The 18,830-nt window shown below is 44.6% G+C and overlaps 1 protein-coding gene across 2 annotated transcripts in view; it reads right to left on the bottom strand.

The window, feature by feature from the left end:
* The window catches only part of SART3 (spliceosome associated factor 3, U4/U6 recycling protein), a 1,581,088-nt gene that overhangs the window by 374,772 nt on the left and 1,187,486 nt on the right, over positions 1 to 18,830 (bottom strand). For both annotated transcript variants that reach the window (XM_044068408.1, XM_044068409.1), the window contains exon 14: positions 17,510 to 17,586. In XM_044068408.1, the coding sequence (XP_043924343.1) occupies positions 17,510 to 17,586 (77 nt within the window). The remainder of the gene's footprint in view (positions 1 to 17,509; positions 17,587 to 18,830) is intronic.

Here is an 18,830-nt window from a genome sequence, read left to right as displayed (position 1 = left end):
ACCAGTCTATTAAACACCCTTGGAATGTGTATTACTATAAGAAAACTGTGAGAGGCCACTGCACATAACCACAGTCTCATAGCTTCGAGACAAAGGGTAGGACCTGGATCCTCCTCATTATCTAATATACCAGGCGACCATCATACTTGTCTTGTATGAATGGAGATTACACCCCAAGGAAGGCAGTCCTGAAGTTCCTGCAGCACAAGCAGGACTGCTCTCAACACCTCTCTGTCCAAAGAACTTGGACCAGCCTCCCTTTGTAATGACCCTCCCGCCCCAAGGAGGAGATGTCTGTGATCACTGTTGCCGATGGTGGAAGAGCTTGAAATGGGTTGCTACCATTTAAGGTGGTTCCTGCAAGACTGGGTAAGAATTATGGCACTGGACACAGGACGATAATATTGGGACCACTGGAATTGCAGGAGCCACTGTAAAATTCTCATGTGATAGTAGGCGAATTGGACCATTATAGGTTCATAGGTTGGTACTGGGCTATCTGCCTGAAGGCATATATTAGCCCAGCCATGTTGTGCGGTATTCACCACCCCTTTAATAGTTCCCTAGACCGTTGTACTAGCAGCTAGTACCCTTGGCCCCTATCTAATAGTGCTGTTGGTGTGATCCTCGGTGTGAACTTTCTGTTACCCATCCACTCATCAAGGTTCCTCTTGAAGAGTGATAGTGAGGGGCTCTGTCTTATGTAGATCGGGACCCTGTTCCATAGTAAGGGAAGTCTCTGCAAAGGGAATCTATCCCTCCAGCATGTTCTATTCATTGTTGTGTTGAGGTTTATATCCCTAGAGCGTGTAGCTCGAGTAGATTTGGTTTTGCTAAGATGGAGCATGTTCACCAATTCTGGGTTGGACATGGCTCTGTACGTTAGACAGAGATCGCCTCTGAGAAAGCGGTATGCAACAGAGAACAGTCTTTGCTTTTTCAATCGTGCTGCATAGGGCAACTGTTTGAGGCCAGTAATCCTCTTGGTTAGGTACCTCTGTGGTCTCTCCAGCTGCTGGAGATGTCTATCCAGGTACATTCCAATTGGTGCATTGTACTCAATAATGGGTCTGATAAGGGAAGAGTAGAGGGGCACCATTACATCCTTAGATCTTGATGCGAACCCTTTCGTGATCAGATGGGTCACATAGAAGGATTTTCTAACCACTTTGGCAACATGTTTATCAAAGGAAAGCTGACTATCTACTCGGGTCCCTAGACCCCTTATTTCTTCTTCAGATTTCAGGGGATTACCTCCTATGTTGTAGTTTGCGGGTACTCTGTTTTTTCCAAAGGGGATTACTACGCATTTTTTTGCATTTAGCTTGAGACCATGGCTTTGACACCATGCATCAGTCTCATTTAGGCCCTTCTGGAGGATCTCCATGTTGGCCGGAGACTATTACAGCACCCAGTTTGCAGTCATCTGCAAACCTAGTCAGCCACAGCCCTTCCGTGCTTGCCTGTACTTCTGAGAAGTATATGCTAAACAGGAGGGGTCCCAGGACAGAGCCCTGAGGCACACCACTCGTTACTGGTCTGGATTCGAACATAGATCCCGCTACTCTTACTTTATGGGATCTGTCTGAGAGCCAGTTTGCGATCCATCTTGTGATGTAAGGGTTTATGCCCAGTATTAGTATTGAAGATGCCATAAGGTCCACAGCTAGATGTGTGGTAGAGCGACTGGTCACCAGAAGAATTTCCACAGTAGAGCAGAGAATTTTGAATCCTCTCTTGAGGAAGTGAGACAATGTAAAGAATGGTGTCTAGGTGACACCCCAAGAAGATTAGCCATGATGAGGGATATAAGCTTAACTTCTTTAAGCTAACAGAAATGCTCAGAAAGCTGCATAGTTGAAGGTAGTCTCTGGCTTTCCTGAAGGACTCCAGAGAGAGGGTAGTCAGGAGCCAGTTGTCCAAGTATGAAAATATCTTGTCCCCATGAAGTTGAAGATGGGTTGCTATGACTGCCATACAATTTAGTGAACACCCTGGGGGTTCTGGTGAGACCAGATGTTAGGGATCTGAATGGATAGTGACTGGCTTAAATTCAGAAGCGTAAATATCTCCTGGGCTCCACTGCTATCTTTATGTACATGTAAGCATCTTGGAGATCTACTGAGCACACACATTTGTTTGAATCTAAACAGGGTAGAATTGATTGCACAGGGATGTTTCTGAAGTGAGTGTCTTTCACAAAGGTGTTGAGAAAGCTGAGGTCCAAAAATGGACCTGAGGTTTTTGGTTTTCTTTGGAACCAAAAAGAATCTGGAATACAATGTGGACCCTTACTCGTCTAGTGGGACCTCATGGAAGGCTATTTTTTTTTTCAAGAAGAGAAATAATCTCTTTTGAGGCTGCCTTGGACTGGTTGACTGGGATGTCTAAGAAATGTAAAACAGGCCAACATTATAATTCAGGTATAATCCAGATATCGACAAACAACAAAACCATGTCAAAAAGATCAAAATTTATTACTGCAAAGTTTTCGTGCTAAACACTGACGAAGGATGTTTAACCCGAAAACTTTGCTGTAATACATTTTGATCTCTTTGACGTGGTCTTGTTTGTGATTGGGATGTCTAGCAATGGATAATTTGTTTGAGGGAGAATTTCCAAAAATGAAATGTAATAGCATCTAGATTTTATCTCTCTTACCCAAATGTCTAGTGATGGTGAACCATGAATCTGGGTACCGTGGAATTTGTCCTCTGACTAGCTCCAGAATGGAGTAGTTCGGCAGACCTTCAGGGGTTTTGAGGTCTCCTGTCAGAAAGGGGGCTACATCATCTCTAAATCTGAGAATCCCCTCTGCCCCTAGGCCTGTGTCTTATTAAAGGGAATGCTTCTGCCAAGGCTGCTCCTATCAGATGAGCCAAACTGATGCTTAGACATGCAAAACTAGAAACTAAGTTCTTTTTCCCCCCTGCTGAATGGAGTTTGCTGGACCTCAAACTTGACTCAGACAGCAGAAAATTTCTTACTGTATTACTTGTCTGCATTTCCTCCTTAAAAGAGGGTCAAAACAATGCTGACTCATCAAAGGGGGCTGTTCCATAAAGGATGCTTTGAAGTTGTCTGCAGTCACATAACTGCAGAGGGAGCACTGAGAGGTTCATTATAGCCGACACAGTCATCAGGGTGGCTGTTGCTCTGCCATCACAGAATTCTTCAGAGTAGATAAGATTTGCTGAGTGAAATCACTCTGGAAATCTGTTTATATGAGTGGCACAACACTGTGCATGGAGATCAAATGTGCCTGAAGTATACACCCACTTCCCAAATCTATCCACTCGATTAACTGAAGAAATGCTCCTCTCCAACACCTGGAAAGTTGCGCAGACCCCCCAACAGACCTAAAGAACCCACCTGCGCAGACAGATCCAGCTTCCCTTAGAAGAAAAAACACCTGTGAACGGATTCCCAAACTACATAAGGAAGCCAGCCTTGTTGAGGGGATCAGAAATTAAGAGTGGAAAACAGACATCCCTGACATCACTAATAGCACAGAGGGTCTTAGTACTGTCTGTGGCTCAGAAAACACAGACACTGACCCCCCCCCCCCCCAGATCTGAGACTCAGAGGGATCTGACCAAGCTGGAGTCTAAACAGTTGGATTCAAGGAGCCCAGAGCCAAAAAAACTTGATACATTGGTTTCTGCAGCATAGGATCTGGAAGGTACAACAGTTCCAAAGAAAAAAGTGCTGAGAATCAAGACCAGTGAGGAAGCATGGATAGGAGTAAACAGGATAAGTCCAACCACCTGCAACACAGGATCTGGATGGTATAACGATTCCAAAGAAACAGAAGCTGACAGGTGAGGGACCTGGATATAGGTAAACTCAATGGGCCCAATCACCTTCAGAGCCAAAGGGGATAGAATGTCCCCCATTTCAATCTGGGTTTTGAGAAATTTCTGCATAAGTCAATCCAAGTCTGCATCAGATATACTCCTATAAGACATAAATAACTGCACCAAAATTGCAGAGGAAAATCTAGAAAGAAGACATTCCAATTTGTCACCAGTTTAACTTTTTGGGAGAGTCTTGGATGGTAACAGTATGAAGTATTTCCGGATCCCATAAAGGAGTACAAGGTGGGTAAAGTACAGTTGTGTACACTTACCATAAATGTAGAAGTTGGAGTGTATTCACTGTTGCAGTCATCACACTTGGGTTATCTGCCTGCAGGTAGCCCTCACTCAGCCCGAATACCAGAGTCTTGGGATTTCTGCATCGGATCCTGTCGCCTCTTCCATGACGTCAAAACGCCAGGGGTATAAAACATGCAGCTGACGCCATTACATCAGTTTTTCTTGCCCCAGATGTCAGGAGCCCCCAAAATAGGAAGCAATTACATGGCGTGGAATACCTCCAGTAAAAAGTAAATACCATAGCCATAAGATATGGGCAAAAAGATGATAGGTAGAAAGTCTAGAAAAGTCAGGGGGCTGGAGGGAGTGTAACCAGGACTGCAACAGTGAATACACTCGAACATCTACATTTATGGTAAGTGTACACAACTGTACTATGTTCTTTGTGTCTCACTGTTGCAGTCATCACACTTGGGTTGATTCCCAAAGCTGATTAAGAGTGGAGACAGTCAAGAAGTATTAGGGTTCCATAACTGAAGCATCTTGTGGCATACCGGACTCCGAATGCGTCTCAGTAGAGACCTGCGAATCAGAAGTGGCGGGTATCAGGGGCTGTGAAAGCACCTCACTGAGTACCGGCGAACTGGTGACTGGCTTAGGAGAAGCGTCACTGTCAGTTTTGAACCTCGACGTCCTGTCTCTGTCTTTTTCTTTGCGTTTTTTAGGTACTGCGGTAGTCGGACTGCTAACAGACGACATTTCTGGATAACTAAAGTGTGATCCAAAATATTTAGAAGCAAAAATATACCGACATTTAGTAGTGCGTTGATTAAATTTAGCACAAAACCGACAGCAGGGTACTTTGTGGTCAGGGCCTAGGCAAGGAATACAGTACAAATGAAAATCCTTACGAGGTATTTGCTTCCCACAAGTAATGCAATTATTAACTTTTACTGACATCGGTAAGGAGCAAGAAAAAGTTTCCCCAACGGGGTACTTAGCTTTTTAGTTGAAGACTTAGGTTCTGAAACTCAAAAATGAAAATTTCAGGAGTCGGCCGACTGGCACTTGCAAACTGCTTCTGCTTTGGGCACAGAGTGGCAAAAAAGACTGATATAATGGCGTCGGCTGCATGTTTTATACCCCTGACTACCTGACGTCATGGAAGAAGGGACAGCAACCGACGCAGGACCCAAGACTTTGTTAATCAGGCCGACTGAGGGCAACCTGCCAGCAGATTGCCCAAATGTAATGACTGCAACAGTGGAACACGAAGAACATCTGTACTATGTTCTTCATGTTTCACTGTTGCAGTCATCACACTTGGGTTGATTCCCAAAGTTGACTAAGGGTGGAGGCAGTCAAGAAGTATTAGGGCTGACTATCAGGCCTTGTAAGAATGCTGTAGCAAATCCAGCTCTGGATTTAGAAAGGACAGGTAAGTGGTAATGCTTGGTGAAGGTGTGTACATAACTCCAGGGTGCAGCTTCCAGGATGTCCCTGGTAGGGACTCCCCTGAGAAATGCTATAGAAGTTGAGGTAGCCCTAGTGGAATGAGTTCTGATCCACTGTGGGGTAGGTTTTTCCATGGTGTTTGTAGCAGAAATGGATATAGTGTGCTATCCCATTTTGAAATTGTTTGCTTTGAATTCCTCTCTGCCCCTGTAGCAAAGCTGACTAGCAGCTGGTCAGATTTTCTGAAAGGCTTAGTCCTGTCAAGGTAGAACCTGAGCTGTCTGTGCACGTCCAAGGAGTGCAGGATCCTTTTCCCTTTATTTTGAAGATTAGGGAAAAAGGTTGGTAAATGGATGGATTGGCTCAAGGCCACACTGGATACCACCTTGGGCATAAATGATGGGTTAGTCCAGATGGAGACCCTGTCAGCCTGGAAAATAATGAAGGGTTCCACAGCCATTAGTGCCTGAAGCTCAGACACTCTTCTTGCTGAAGTGATGGCTAGAAGTAAGACTGTTTTCCAAGAGAGGAATTTTAACTCTGCTGTAGCAGCAGGTTCAAAAGGGGGAAGCATGAGCTTCTCTAGTACAAAGAAAAGGTCCTAGGCAGGGGTGGGAGCTCTCCTCGGGGGTCTTAAATAGTTAGCTTCTCTCAGGAACTGTTTGATCAGAGGGTAAGAAAAGAGAAATGTCTCAGTATTGTAATGAGCTGAGATGGCCGAGGCATGAATCTTAATTGATGAGAAGGAAGGCCTTTGTGGAGCAGCTCTGCTAGGTAATCTAGAATTTGAGGTAAGGAGGGCACTGCTGTGCCCTTTCCTAGAGACTGGCTCCAAGAAAGTACAGTTGTGTACACTTACCATAAATGTAGATGTTCGAGTGTATTCACTGTTGCAGTCATTACATTTGGGTTATCTGCTTGCAGATAGCCCTCAGTCGGCCTGATTAACAAAGTCTTGGGTCCTGCGTCAGTTGCTGTCCCTTCTTCCATGATGTCAGGTCGTCAGGGGTATAAAACATGCAGCCGAAGCCATTACATTAGTTTTTCTTGCCCCAGATGTCAGGTGCCCCCCCAATGGGAAGCAATTAAACATAAAAGCACAAAGACATACCTCCAACAAAAAAAAAGCAAATACACCAAAAAGGCTTTTAAGCATAGTAAAGGAAAGTAGAGGTATAGCCAAAAGAAGTTAGGGGGCTGGAGGGAGGGAAACCAGGACTGCAACAGTGAATACACTCGAACATCTACATTTACGGTAAGTGTACACAATCGTACTATGTTCTTCATGTTTCACTGTTGCAGTCATTACCATTTGGGTAGATTCCCAAAGCTATGGTTGGGAGGAGGAATTTAGATAGCATAAGGGCCAGCTATAAGGCCCTGCAAGACTGCAGTGGCAAAGCCAGCTCTGGACTTTGAGAAAATTGGCAAATTATAATGCTTGGTGAAAGTATGTACAGAACTCCAGGTAGCAACTTCTAGGATGTCGCTGGTATGGACGCCTCAGAGAAAGGCTGTAGAGGTAGATGCAGCCCTGGTGGAGTGAGGTCTGATACCCTAGGGGGATAGGTTTTCCATGGTGCTTATAGCAGAAATGAATGCAATCGCTTATCCATTTAGAAATGGTTTGTTTTGAAATAGCCTTCCCCTCTGCCCCTGCAGCAAATGCCACCAGCAGCTGTTCAGATTTCCTTTGAGGTTTAGTCCTGTCCAAGTAGAATCTAAGTTGTCTGTGCACATCTAAGGAATGCAGTTTCCGTTCCCCTTTATTCTGTGGATTGGGAAAGAAGGTTGGCAAATGAATGGAATGATTAAGTGCCACACTGGATACCACCTTGGGCATGAAGGATGGATTGGCTCTGAGGGACACCCTGTCCACATGAAAGATGATGAAAAGCTCCACTGCCATAAGGGCCTGTAATTCAGATACCCTTCTAGCTGAAGTGACTGCTAAAGGGAAAGCTGTTTTCCAAGAAAGAAATTTTAAGTCTGCAGTAGCAGCTGGCACGAATGGAGGTAGAGTGAGTTTCTCCAAGACAAAGTTAAGGTCCCAGGCTGGGGTTGAAGCTCTCCTGGGTGGTCTCAAATTTTTGGCCCCTCTGAGGAACTACTTGAGCAGCGGATGAAAGAAGAGGTGAGGTTTTGTGTTATAATGAGCAGAAGTGGCTGAGACGTGGATTTTAATGGAGGAAAAAGACAGGCCCTTGTGAAGCATCTCAGTTAAGTATTGTAAAATCTGAGGTAAATTGGGCGCTGCTGTGCTCATCCCTTGAGACTGGTTCCAGGCACAGAATCTTTTCCATTTTTCATCATATGATTTTCTAGTACTAGGCCTCCTTGCCTCTAAAATGATATCCATCACAGGTTTACTGAGGGATGGTAAAGGAGAGATTAAGTAATTAACCAGGCTGCAAGGTTCAGTGTTGGAAGCTGAGGGTGCAGAATCTGGTTCCCCTGCTGAGACAGCAGGTAAGGAGTCTGAGGCAGGTGCCATGGAAATAACAGTGACACTGCGCAGGAGTGGGTACCAGTGTTGGCGCGGCCATTCTGGAGCAATCAAAATCATCCTTGGTTTGTCCTGTTTGATTTTTAGTAATACTTTGGAGAGCAGAGGCAGAGGGGGGAAGACATACACTGATAGGTTTTTCCAGCTGAAGGACACAGCATCCACTTTCCAGGCTTGTTTGTGGGGAGTCCTTGTGCAAAATTTGTCCAATTGGTAGTTCTGGGGAGAGGCAAACAGGTCTATATCTGGGCTCCCCCACTTGCTTGTCAACATGTCGTAAATCCTTGGTTCCAGTTTCCACTTGTGTGGGTCCATGAGGTTTCTGCTTAGTCCATCTGCCAGTGTATTTAATTTTCCTGGCAGGAATTGAGCTTGTAGGTGCACTTGGTAGCTGAAGGCTGTGTTCCACAATGCCATGGCTAGTCTGCAGAGGGGGTAAGAATGTGTACTCCCTGCTTATGTACCACATAACAGTGGTGTTGTCCGTCTTTACCATTAGTTGTCCTGGAAGAATGTGGTCCTTGAAGGCTGTCAGAGCATTCTGTACAGCTAACATTTCTTTTTGATTGATATGCAGGGGCATTTGACTTGGGTTCCATTTGCCCTGAATGCACTTCCCTGCCAGGTGAGGCCCCCACGCATAGTCTGATGCATCTGTTGTTAGGGTTTGGGCAGCAGGGGGTGGTGTGAAATGTAGTCCCTTGTTTTGGTGGCAGGCCTCTGCCCACCAAAGGAACTCTAGGCGTAGGCAAGGTATGATAGGAATCATTGTTTCTAGGTCTTGAGAATGTTGACACCATAGGCTTTTTAGATACCACTGTAGTTTCCTCATATGCAGTCTTGCATATGGAATTAGAAGAATGCAGGAAGCTATGAACCCCAAGGCTTGCAGTATTTGTCTTGCAGATAGCAGGGTTTTTGTGGCCACTTGTTTGAAGTAGGTTGTCAAATGAATTTGCTTTTCTGGCGTGAGGTAAGCCATCTGGGAAGTTGTATTCAAGCTTGCTCCCAGGAATATAATTTGTTGACAGGGTACCAGGTGTGATTTATTTTTGTTTATGGTGTACCCCAGACAAGTTAGAACCCTTTTTACAAAGGCCAGATGATTCAAAAGTATGTCCTGGCTTTCTGCCTGAATTAGACAATCGTCCAGGTATGGGTATATTTGAATATTTCTTTGCCTGCAAAATGCAATAACTGGAGCTAGGCACTTTGTGAATACTCTGGGTGCAGTAGATAAGCCAAACGGCAGTGCACAGAACTGATAGTGCGTGTAGCCTGCTTTGAAGCGTAGGTATCTTCTGCAAGATTCCCTGATTGGGATGTGCAGGTATGCTTCTTTTAAATCTAGTGTTGCCAACCAAGCATCTTTGCCTAGCATAGGAAATAACTGAAGAGTCAGCATCTTGAATTTTGAAATCTCCAAAAAGGTGTTTAGAAAAGACAGGTCCAGGATAGGACGCCATGAATCGTCTTTTCTGGTTACCAGGAAAAGTCTCAAGTAGAAACCTTGTCCCTTTTCCACTTCTGGTACCAGTTGAATAGCCCCCATGCTTGAGAGAGAAAGTACTTGTTTTTGGGCCTCTGCCCACTGATTTGGAGGTAAGTCCGGCAACCCAGTTGGTGTTGGCAACGTGTGGAAGTGAAATCTGTATCCCTGGGACACTATATTTAAAACCCATTTGTCCTGGGTAATGAGTTCCCAATTCTTTGCATGAAAAGCAATCTTTCCCCACAAAGGGGCAGCAAGTTGAGGGAGTCTTTATTATTCTCAGACTTGGAAGTGGAGGGTCCTCCACTGCTTAGTTCTGTGAGTCCCCAGGGACTGAAACCTGGGGTTTTTGCTGTGTCTGGGTTTGGCTTGAGAAGACCTGGAAGGGGCTGGAAAGGACTAATTCTTAGAGGGCCAGTGCCTACTAAATCTAGGAGGCTGAACTTGCAAAAAAATCTTTAACAGGTTGCATAGATTTAGCTTTATCTTCCATCTTTTTAAGAACTTCCTCAGCCTTGTTGCCAAACAGGTGGTCCTGATTTAAAGGAGCATCCAACAATTTAGCTTTAATATGATCAGGCAAAGATTGCTCCTTAAGCCAAGCATGCCTTCTGAGCAAACACCCAGTAACAGCAGCCCTGCAAGAGGCCTCTAATGAATCAAAACCACATTGCAAAGTATGTTTTCCAACTTGTTTGGCAGAATGCATTAAATCCTGTAAGTCTTTATTTTCCACACAGTCAGGAATCAACTTCATTTTCTGTTTAAGCAGTCCAATAACATGCTGCTGATATTTTAACATATGAAACTGGCAGTTTAAAGCCCTAATGGCCAAGGTTGCAGAAGTGTAAACCTTCTTACCCCATCTATCCAGCGCCCTGGAGTCTATCAGAAAGGGTAAGAGTTTTAGCAGTAGAAGCCTTAATGCCCTTGGGCCCCTGTGAAATAGTCTCTGGATCTCCAATAGGATTTTTGAAAAGGAACTTGTGGGACTCAGGGACCCTGTAGTATCTGTCAGGTTTTCTGGGAGCAGGAGGCAGGGAATCAGGGGCCAAACTAGACTCCGAGAAAGCATCATCAACAATGTCTAGTACAGGAGGAATAGCTAAAAGCCTATGCTGAGGTAGGAGAAGTAAATTCCTAAGCCTCTTTTTTTGAATCAGAAAAATCCTGGCTTTCCCAGTGGAAATGCGCCCTAGTATGTAAGGTTTCCCCAAAAGAAAAATCCTCAGGAGGGGAAGCAGAGGGAATAGAGTCCTCTGCATCAGAATCCTCATAAGTAGGTAAGGACGAATCCAGATCATCAGAAGAGTCAGAAAAAACAGAATCCTGTTCAGAAGATTCATAATCAACTTCAGTCCTAGGCCTCTTAGAAGGGGGGGGGGGGGGTTCGCTAACCCTGATTAGAGTTATTCGATCTTCAGCCATTCTTATCAGTTGTTTTTTTAGGCCTAGACGCATGTGGCCTGGGTGTCATTTTTTTTAAACATGGATCGAAATTTAGGCCTAAGTAAATTAGGAGGCATCGGTTTAATATGCAAGTCCGTAGGCATGAATACACCCTCAGGAGCCGGTGCCTGCACAGCAGCTCCGGACCCATCCAAGGAAGAAACATCCGCGGGTTCCACAGTTGAAGCATCTTGTGGCATACCGGACTCCAAATGGTTCTCTGTACAGGCCTCCGAATCAGAAGTAGCGGATATCAGGAGCTGCGAAAGTGCCTCACTGAGTACCAGCAAACTGGCGACTGGCTTAGGAGAAGTGTCGTCGGCAGTTTTGGACATCGGTGGCCCGTCTCTGTCTTTATCTTTGCGTTTTTTTTCAGAATCCCGGTAGTCGGATGGCTAACCGATGACATTTCTGGATAATTAAACTGAGAACCGAAATATTTAGAGGCGAAAATATACAGATGACGGATAGTGCGCTTATTAAATAAAGCACAAAACCGACAGCAAGGTACGTTGTGGTCAGGACCTAGGCAAGGAATACAGTACAAATGAAAATCTTTATGAGGTATTTGCTTTCCACAAGTAATGCAATTATTAACTTTTACTAACATCGGTAAGGAGGAAGAAAAAGTTTCCCCAATGGGGTACTTAGCTTTAGTTGAAGACTTCGGTTCTGAAACTCGAAAAAGAAAATTTCAGGAGTCGGCTGTCCGGCACTTTTGAACTGCTTCTGGCACCGCATGGAAAGAAAGACTGATGTAATGGCGTCGGCTGCATGTTTTATACCCCTGATGACCTGACGTCATGTAAGAAGGGACAGCAACCGACGCAGGACCCAAGACTTTGTTAATCAAGCTGACTGAGGGCTACCTGCAAGCAGATAACCCAAATGTAATGACTGCATCAGTGAAACATGAAGAACGTCATATCTTTTCCACATTTCTGAATAGGATTTCCTAGTACTAGGCCTTCTGGCCTCAAGAATGACATCCACCACCTGTTTGCTGATGGTTGCCGGTGTTGTGTTCAGGGAAGAAGCCAGCCTGCAAGGTTCAGGGTTTGCAACTGAGGATGTAAAATCTGACCCTCCTGCTGGGACAGCAGGAAGGGGGTCTGATGTAGGTGGCACTGCTGTCAGACTGTGTAGGAGTGGGTACCAGTGCTGGCGAGGCCAGTCTGGTGCACTAAGGATTGCCCTTGGTCTGTCCTGCTTGATCTTGAGTGTTACTTCTGAGAAGAGGGGGAGAGGGGAAAGGCATAAATTGAGAGGGTTTCCCATGTAAAGAATAGGGCATCCACTAGCCATGCCTGGCTGTGGGGATTTTTGGTGCAAAGTTTGCTCAATTGATGGTTTTGGGGGGAGGCAAAGAGGTCGACCTCTGGTGTCCCCCACCTGTTGATTAGAAATTTGAATGAGTTGGGTTCCAGTTTCCACTCATGTGGGTCCAGTAGCTTTCTGCTTAAGTCTGCCAGTGTATTTTGTTTGTCTGGCAGGAAATGAGCTTGCAGGTGCACTTGGTTGCTCAAGGCCGTGTTCCACAGGGCCATGGCTAACCTGCAGAGAGGTTAGGAATGAGTTCTCCTCTGCTTGTTATGTACCTAACTGTGGCGTTGTCTGTCTTTATCAAGAGTTGTCCTGGAAGGAAAAGGTATTTGAAGGCTGTCAGAGTATTCTGCACAGCTAACATTTCTTTTTGATTGATATGCAGATGAATTTGTCCTGGGCTCCACTTGCCTAGAATGCCTTTGTCTGCCATGTCAGCCCCCCATGCATAGTCTGATGCTCCCGTTGACATGGTTTGGGGGGCGAGGGTTTGAGTGAAAGGAAGTTCCTTGTTGTGGTTGCAAGCCTCTGCCCACCAAAGGAACTTTGCCCTTAGACAAGGAATGATAGGAATCAGTGTTTCCAAGTCCTGTGAGTGTTGACACCAGAGACTTTTTAAGTACCACTGAAGTTTCCTCATATGCAGTTTTGCATATGGAATTAGTAAAATGTATGAGGCCATGAACCTAGGGCTTGCAGTATTTTTCTTGCAGATAGCTGGGTCCTGGAGGCCATTAGTTTTGAAGTAGTTTGTCAAATGAACCTGCTTTTCTGGAGTGAGGAATGCCATCTGGGAAGTTGTGTTCAAACTTGCTCCCAGGAATACAATCTTTTGGCTGGGCACCAGATGTGGTTTCTTTTCATTAATGGTGTACCCCAGAGATGTTGGAAGTCTCTTTACAAATGCCAGGTGCTGAAATAGCAATTCCTGACTACTTGCCTGAATCATCCAATCGTGCAAGTATGGGTAAATCTGAATATTTCACTGCCTGCAGTATGCAATGGCTGGAGCCAGGCACTTTGTGAATACCCTGGGTGCAGTAGATAAGCCATAGGGAAGTGTAGAGAACTGATAGTGCATACAGCCTACCCTGAAATGTAGACATTTCCTGCAAGATTCCCTTATGGGGATGTATAGATAAGCTTCTTTTAAGTCTAGGGTGACTAGCCAAGAGTCCTTGGCTAGTATAGGAAGCAGCTATTTTAGTGTTTGCCTTTTGAATTTTGGGACCACCAGGAAGGTGTTGAGAATGAACAGATCCGGGATAGGGCGCCATGAGCTCTCTTTTCTGGGCACCAGGTACAGTCTGGATAGGAACAGGTGAATAACCCTGATACTGAGAAGAGAAAGTACTTGCTTTTGAGCTTCTGCCCACTGGTTTGGAGGAAGGTCTGGCACCCCGCTTGGGGCTGGCAGTGAGTGGAAGTAGAATCTGTATCCCTGGGATACAATGCTTAGGACCCACTGGTCTTGGGTAATGGACAACCCATTTTTTAGCATGCAAGGCACGTTTTCCTCCTAGGGGTGCAAGTACTTGGGCATGGATGGGAAGAATGACAGACAAGTCATTGTGAACTTTTTCCAGAAGGGGGTGGCTTACCACTCCCGGTTTTAGAGGAGGGAGCACTCCATTGCTTAGATCTCTGCATACCCTGAGACTGTAGTCTTGGTGGTCTGTTGCCTCCTGGGTTTGGACTGAGAAGGCCAGGGAGGGACTGGAAAGGAGAAGTTTTTAGAAGGCCAATGGCTACTGAATCTAGGTGGCTGTACCTGCAAGAAATCTGTAACAGTTTGCATAGATTTAGCTTTTTCCTCCATCTTTTTAAGAACAACTTCTGCTTTTGTGCCAAACAAGCATTTTTGGTTTAATGGAGCATCTAGCAATTTTGCTTTGACATGGTCTGGCAAGATTTGTCCCTTCAGCCAAGCATGCCTTCTCAGTACAGACCCAGTGACAGCAGCCTTGCAAGATGGTTCTAAGGCATCAAAACCATCCTACAAAGTATCTTTACTACCTTGGTTTGCAGAATGCATTAACTCTTGTAAATCTGACATGGTCTGGCAAGATTTGTCCCTTCAGCCAAGCATGCCTTCTCAGTACAGACCCAGTGACAGCAGCCCTGCAAGATGGTTCTAAGGCATCAAAACCATCCTACAAAGTATGTTTACTACCTTGGTTTGCAGAATGTATTAACTCTTGTAAATCTTTATTCTCTGCACAACCTGGAAGCAACAACATTTTCTGTTTAAGTAGTTCCATGATATGCTACTGATACTTCAACATGTGAAACTGGCAATTTAAAGCCCTTATGGCAAGAGTTGCAGAGGTGTATACCTTCGTACCCCATCTGTCTAAAGCTCTAGAATCCTTGTCTGAAGGGGTAGGGTTTTTGGCTGTAGTGGCCTTAACACCTTTAGGTCCCTGAGAAATGATCTCTGGATCCGCAGTGGGATTCTTAAAGAGAAATTTGTGTGAGTCAGGTACTCTGTAGTACCCGTCAGGCTTTCTAGGAGCTGGTGGTAAAGAATCAGGAGTAAAACTGGACTCCATGAAGACGTCATCTACAATATCCAGGACAGGGGGTATAAGCTAGAGGCCTGTGCTGAGGCAAGTCTAAAAATTCTCCGAGTCTCTTTTTGGACTGTGGGCAGTCCTGGCATTCCCAGCGGAAATGCTCTCTTAAGGTATGCAAGGTTTCACCAAAAGAAAAGTCTTCTGGAGGGGAGGCAGAGGGAATGGAATCCTCTGAATCTGAATCCTCATAGGTAGATAAGGGAACGTCCTGGTAATCAGAGTCATCGAACTCACGGTCTGTATCCTTTGTCTTATGGAGGGGGAAGGCTGGCTTCCCCTAATTAAAGTTATAAGGTCTTCAGCCATTCTAAGCATTTGTTTCCATGGCATGGGAACTTGAGCATGTGCTTTGGTCAACTCTGGGCCTGAGAATCTCGGTAGGTTTAGTCAAAAACGAAGATGTCGGTTTAATACGAACATTGGAAGGTTAGAATACACCCTTAGAAGCCGGTGTCTGCACAGTGGCTCCGGATCCATCCAAGGTAGAGACATCCGCAGGTTCCATAGTCGAAGAAGCAACTTGCGGCATACTGGACTCTGAAAGGTTCTCAGCAGAGGCCTGCAAATCTGTAGAAGTGAGTAATCTAAGCCATTTCGGAATACGGAGAACAAGAGAGAAAGAATTTAGCAACAAAGATAGCCTGTCGACGAATAGTTCAGGCGTTAACAAGGCACAAAACCGACAGCGAGGAACGTCGTGGTCTGGGCCTAAACAGGTGACGCAGTAAGAATGAAAATCTCTGTGAGGTACTTGCTTTCCACTTGCAAGACAATTGTTAACTTCTTCTGACATCGGTTAGAGCAAGAAAAAAGGATCCCCAATGGGGTACTTAGCTTTAGAAGACTTCAGGCTTGAAACTCGAAAAACGACAATTTCAGGTTGTGGCCAACCGGCACTTGCGAACTGCTTCTGCTTCGGGCTCCTGCGTGGCAAGAAAAGCTGATGTAATGGTGTCAGCTACATGTTTTATACCCCTGATGTTCTGACGTCATAGAAGCGGCGACAGCATCTGACGCAGAAATCCCAAGGCTCTGGTATTCGGGCCGACTGAGGGCTACCTGCAGGGAGATAACCCAAGTGTGATGACTGCAACAGTGAAACACGAAGAACATGTGTCCTATGCTCCTTGATTCTAGGAAAATTAAGAGTCAAGACCAAAGCTGAAGATTCAGCTAACCTTTTTTGGGATCTGAATCTTTAGATTCCACCTGTTTTTTCCAACTCTTTTCTTAACTTTTGAGGCTCTGGATCCAGTGGAAGCAAGCCTTTGATAATCAAGTTTGTTCCTCCAACCCACTAAAGCTTAGGATCTAAAGGAAGAACATATATCACAGGGGAGAGAGAGAGAGAGATGAGGGACTCCGAGGCAAACCACAAAAAGATCAAGAAGATCCTGGCAGGATCTCATGTCCAAATTTAGAGAATTCTTTTAAAGCTCTTCGCCATATTTATAATCAAGCTTCAATGATGAAAGAAGGGAAAGTTAACACTCTAATACACTTGCACAAGAAACAACAAACTTGAATAAGAATTAACTACTGAGTTTTAACAAACTAATAATTAAAAATAACTGCAACTGTTACAAGGGAATAAGCCCAATATATAGAATTTAGCTTGTTAAACTCTACTAAAGGAAAAAAGGAAGTTGGCGATAAAAGCCAAGGATCTTATTCTTATAATTTGACAGGAAAATTCAGAGATAACAGCAAAAAATAGCTAAGGTACAAAGATCCTATCACAACTAACTAGCTAACCACTATTTAGCCGAGAGAGAGAGAGACACGTTTATATAATGTAAATGAGGTGGAGCACTTATCTGCTACAAACTGCACTGCTGTTCACAAAGGGAACACACAAGATCCGAGTTAGCTAAGGGGACATGGGCATTATGGGAGGGAAGAATTCTTAGCAGCTCAATGCTGGAGCATCACCTCTGCCAGATTGAATTGGAGTAGTGTCTCAACGACTCACACAGTGCAGACGGAATAAATGAATAAGATTCATATCTTGTTCTGTGAACCTAAAAGAAAACTGTAAGCCTATGATGTAATAGAAGACTGTGCAGTGATGCCAATAACTGCTTATATATAATCATTTGGAAATTTTATTTAACATACTAAAACTACTTCCGCGGTGGTGCAGCGGTAGCATTGTTGCCTCACAGCAAGAGGTTCTCCCGTTCGATTCTCGGCTGGAGTGCGGGGAGTGCCTTCTATGTTGTGGAGTCTGCATGTCCTCCTCGTAGGTTGGGTGGGCGTTCGAAAGACATGCGTAAATGGGCGGGCCTTGGCTGAACGTCGAGCTGGCACCTCAGTGTTCGTGAAAATCTACTGCCAATCATTAGCGGACCGGAGTTCCGCTGTGGTGACCCCTAACCGGGAAAAGCCAAAAGACAACATTTAACATACTAAAACTATAAGATATAAAGTATCTTACAACAGTCAGAATTGGTAACTAAACATAAAAAGGCCTAACGTACATTTCCAAGCTCTGTATAAGTAAATATTAAACCACTGTGACCCACTACCACTTAAGAGTCTTCTAAACAATAAAAAATTTGAATCTACAGCCTTAGAAATACATATAAAATTATAACTGGGTTATACATGCCTTTGTTCGTTGTTCATTTATTCGCGACAATCTGGTTTCAGTTTTCTGTACTGCTGTATCCCAGTCTTCTAACGTACCTAAAAACTCGAATGAAAACATACACGTACTGTGTAAGACAAAGAAAGTAAAAACACATGACTTTACGGATTCACTTAAGTCAAAAACACATAAGCAGAAAACTAGAGTTAACATGAGATGCCTAGACCTAAAGAACTGACACACTGCTTGCAAACAATATCCAAATAAAAAGCTCAGCCCTATGCATAGAGCAAAGGCTATAACCAAGACAACAATGAGCAGAGTTTGAGTTGTAGCAGAAGTGAGGGATTGGAATGAGCAGCCAGTGCTGGCTCACCTAGTCCTGGAGGGGGTGGGGTAGTGGAATTCCGCATGGCTAACTGCTACCATGCAAACAAAGGAATGCAGCGCAATGAAACAGCCAGGATTGGGTGTAGACTGTGATGCCAAGTTGGTGATAGCAGCCTTCATAAGCTCTTGTATTTCAGCAAGCACGCACATGGTAAAGGAGTAGAATGCCCACACAGTAATGGAGGTACTTTATGCCAGACAGTAAAGGTAGGATTAGTGACTAATAAAAATTCTCCATCCATCTGTGATAATGAAAGCATCCTGTCAACCCTCAAAGTGGTTGGGTGACATGGCAGAAATGAGGCTGTGGAAAGGACATGATGGCGATATCAACCTTCCACTGCAGGTCCACTGGGCAGGTAGTCCAGATGGTCTGAGCCAGGAGTTGGCTACAAGAAGGCCTGACAGTCAAAAGATGGCAGTACATACAACCTTCTTGTCTGCTGGATGAGGGCTCCCTCCAGCTGTTTCTTGCCTAAGTCAGTGATTGCACTGTCACTGATACAGAAAGAATGGGCTGAGAGTCACTGTTGGGGGAGGGATATTAATAGCTAGCAGGTGAGGCAAACGAATGCATACAAAAATACTAAATTTTAAGAAAATCTCTGCATCTCAGTTCAAGTATTTTCTTCCTTTTTTTAATTAAAAGATCTTTTACATAACAACAGCTTTAGGTGGAAAACGATTCCCTATCTACAGTAACATACAGGATTCATGTCCACCTCACAGACCACTGAGACAGTGCTATTATATTTTCATTTTTTTTTCATTTTCTGTTGCCTACTTTATCCACTTCATGGTTTTGGGGAGATCCCAACGCCTATCCTGATGAACAACTGATGTAAGGCAGAGAATCAGTCCTTGATGGAAGCCAGTCCATTGAAAAACATACACAAACACACCCAGGAGAACAGCAGCATAGCAGGCCCACTTATAAGCATGTTTTGGAGTA

This window comes from Protopterus annectens, chromosome 4.part0 (assembly GCF_019279795.1).
Source record: "Protopterus annectens isolate FY-2018-M chromosome 4.part0, PAN1.0, whole genome shotgun sequence".
NCBI classification, from domain to species: Eukaryota; Metazoa; Chordata; order Ceratodontiformes; family Protopteridae; genus Protopterus; species Protopterus annectens.
The sequence above is the reverse complement of the archived record's forward strand: the minus strand, read 5'-3'. Positions and strand labels throughout refer to the sequence as shown.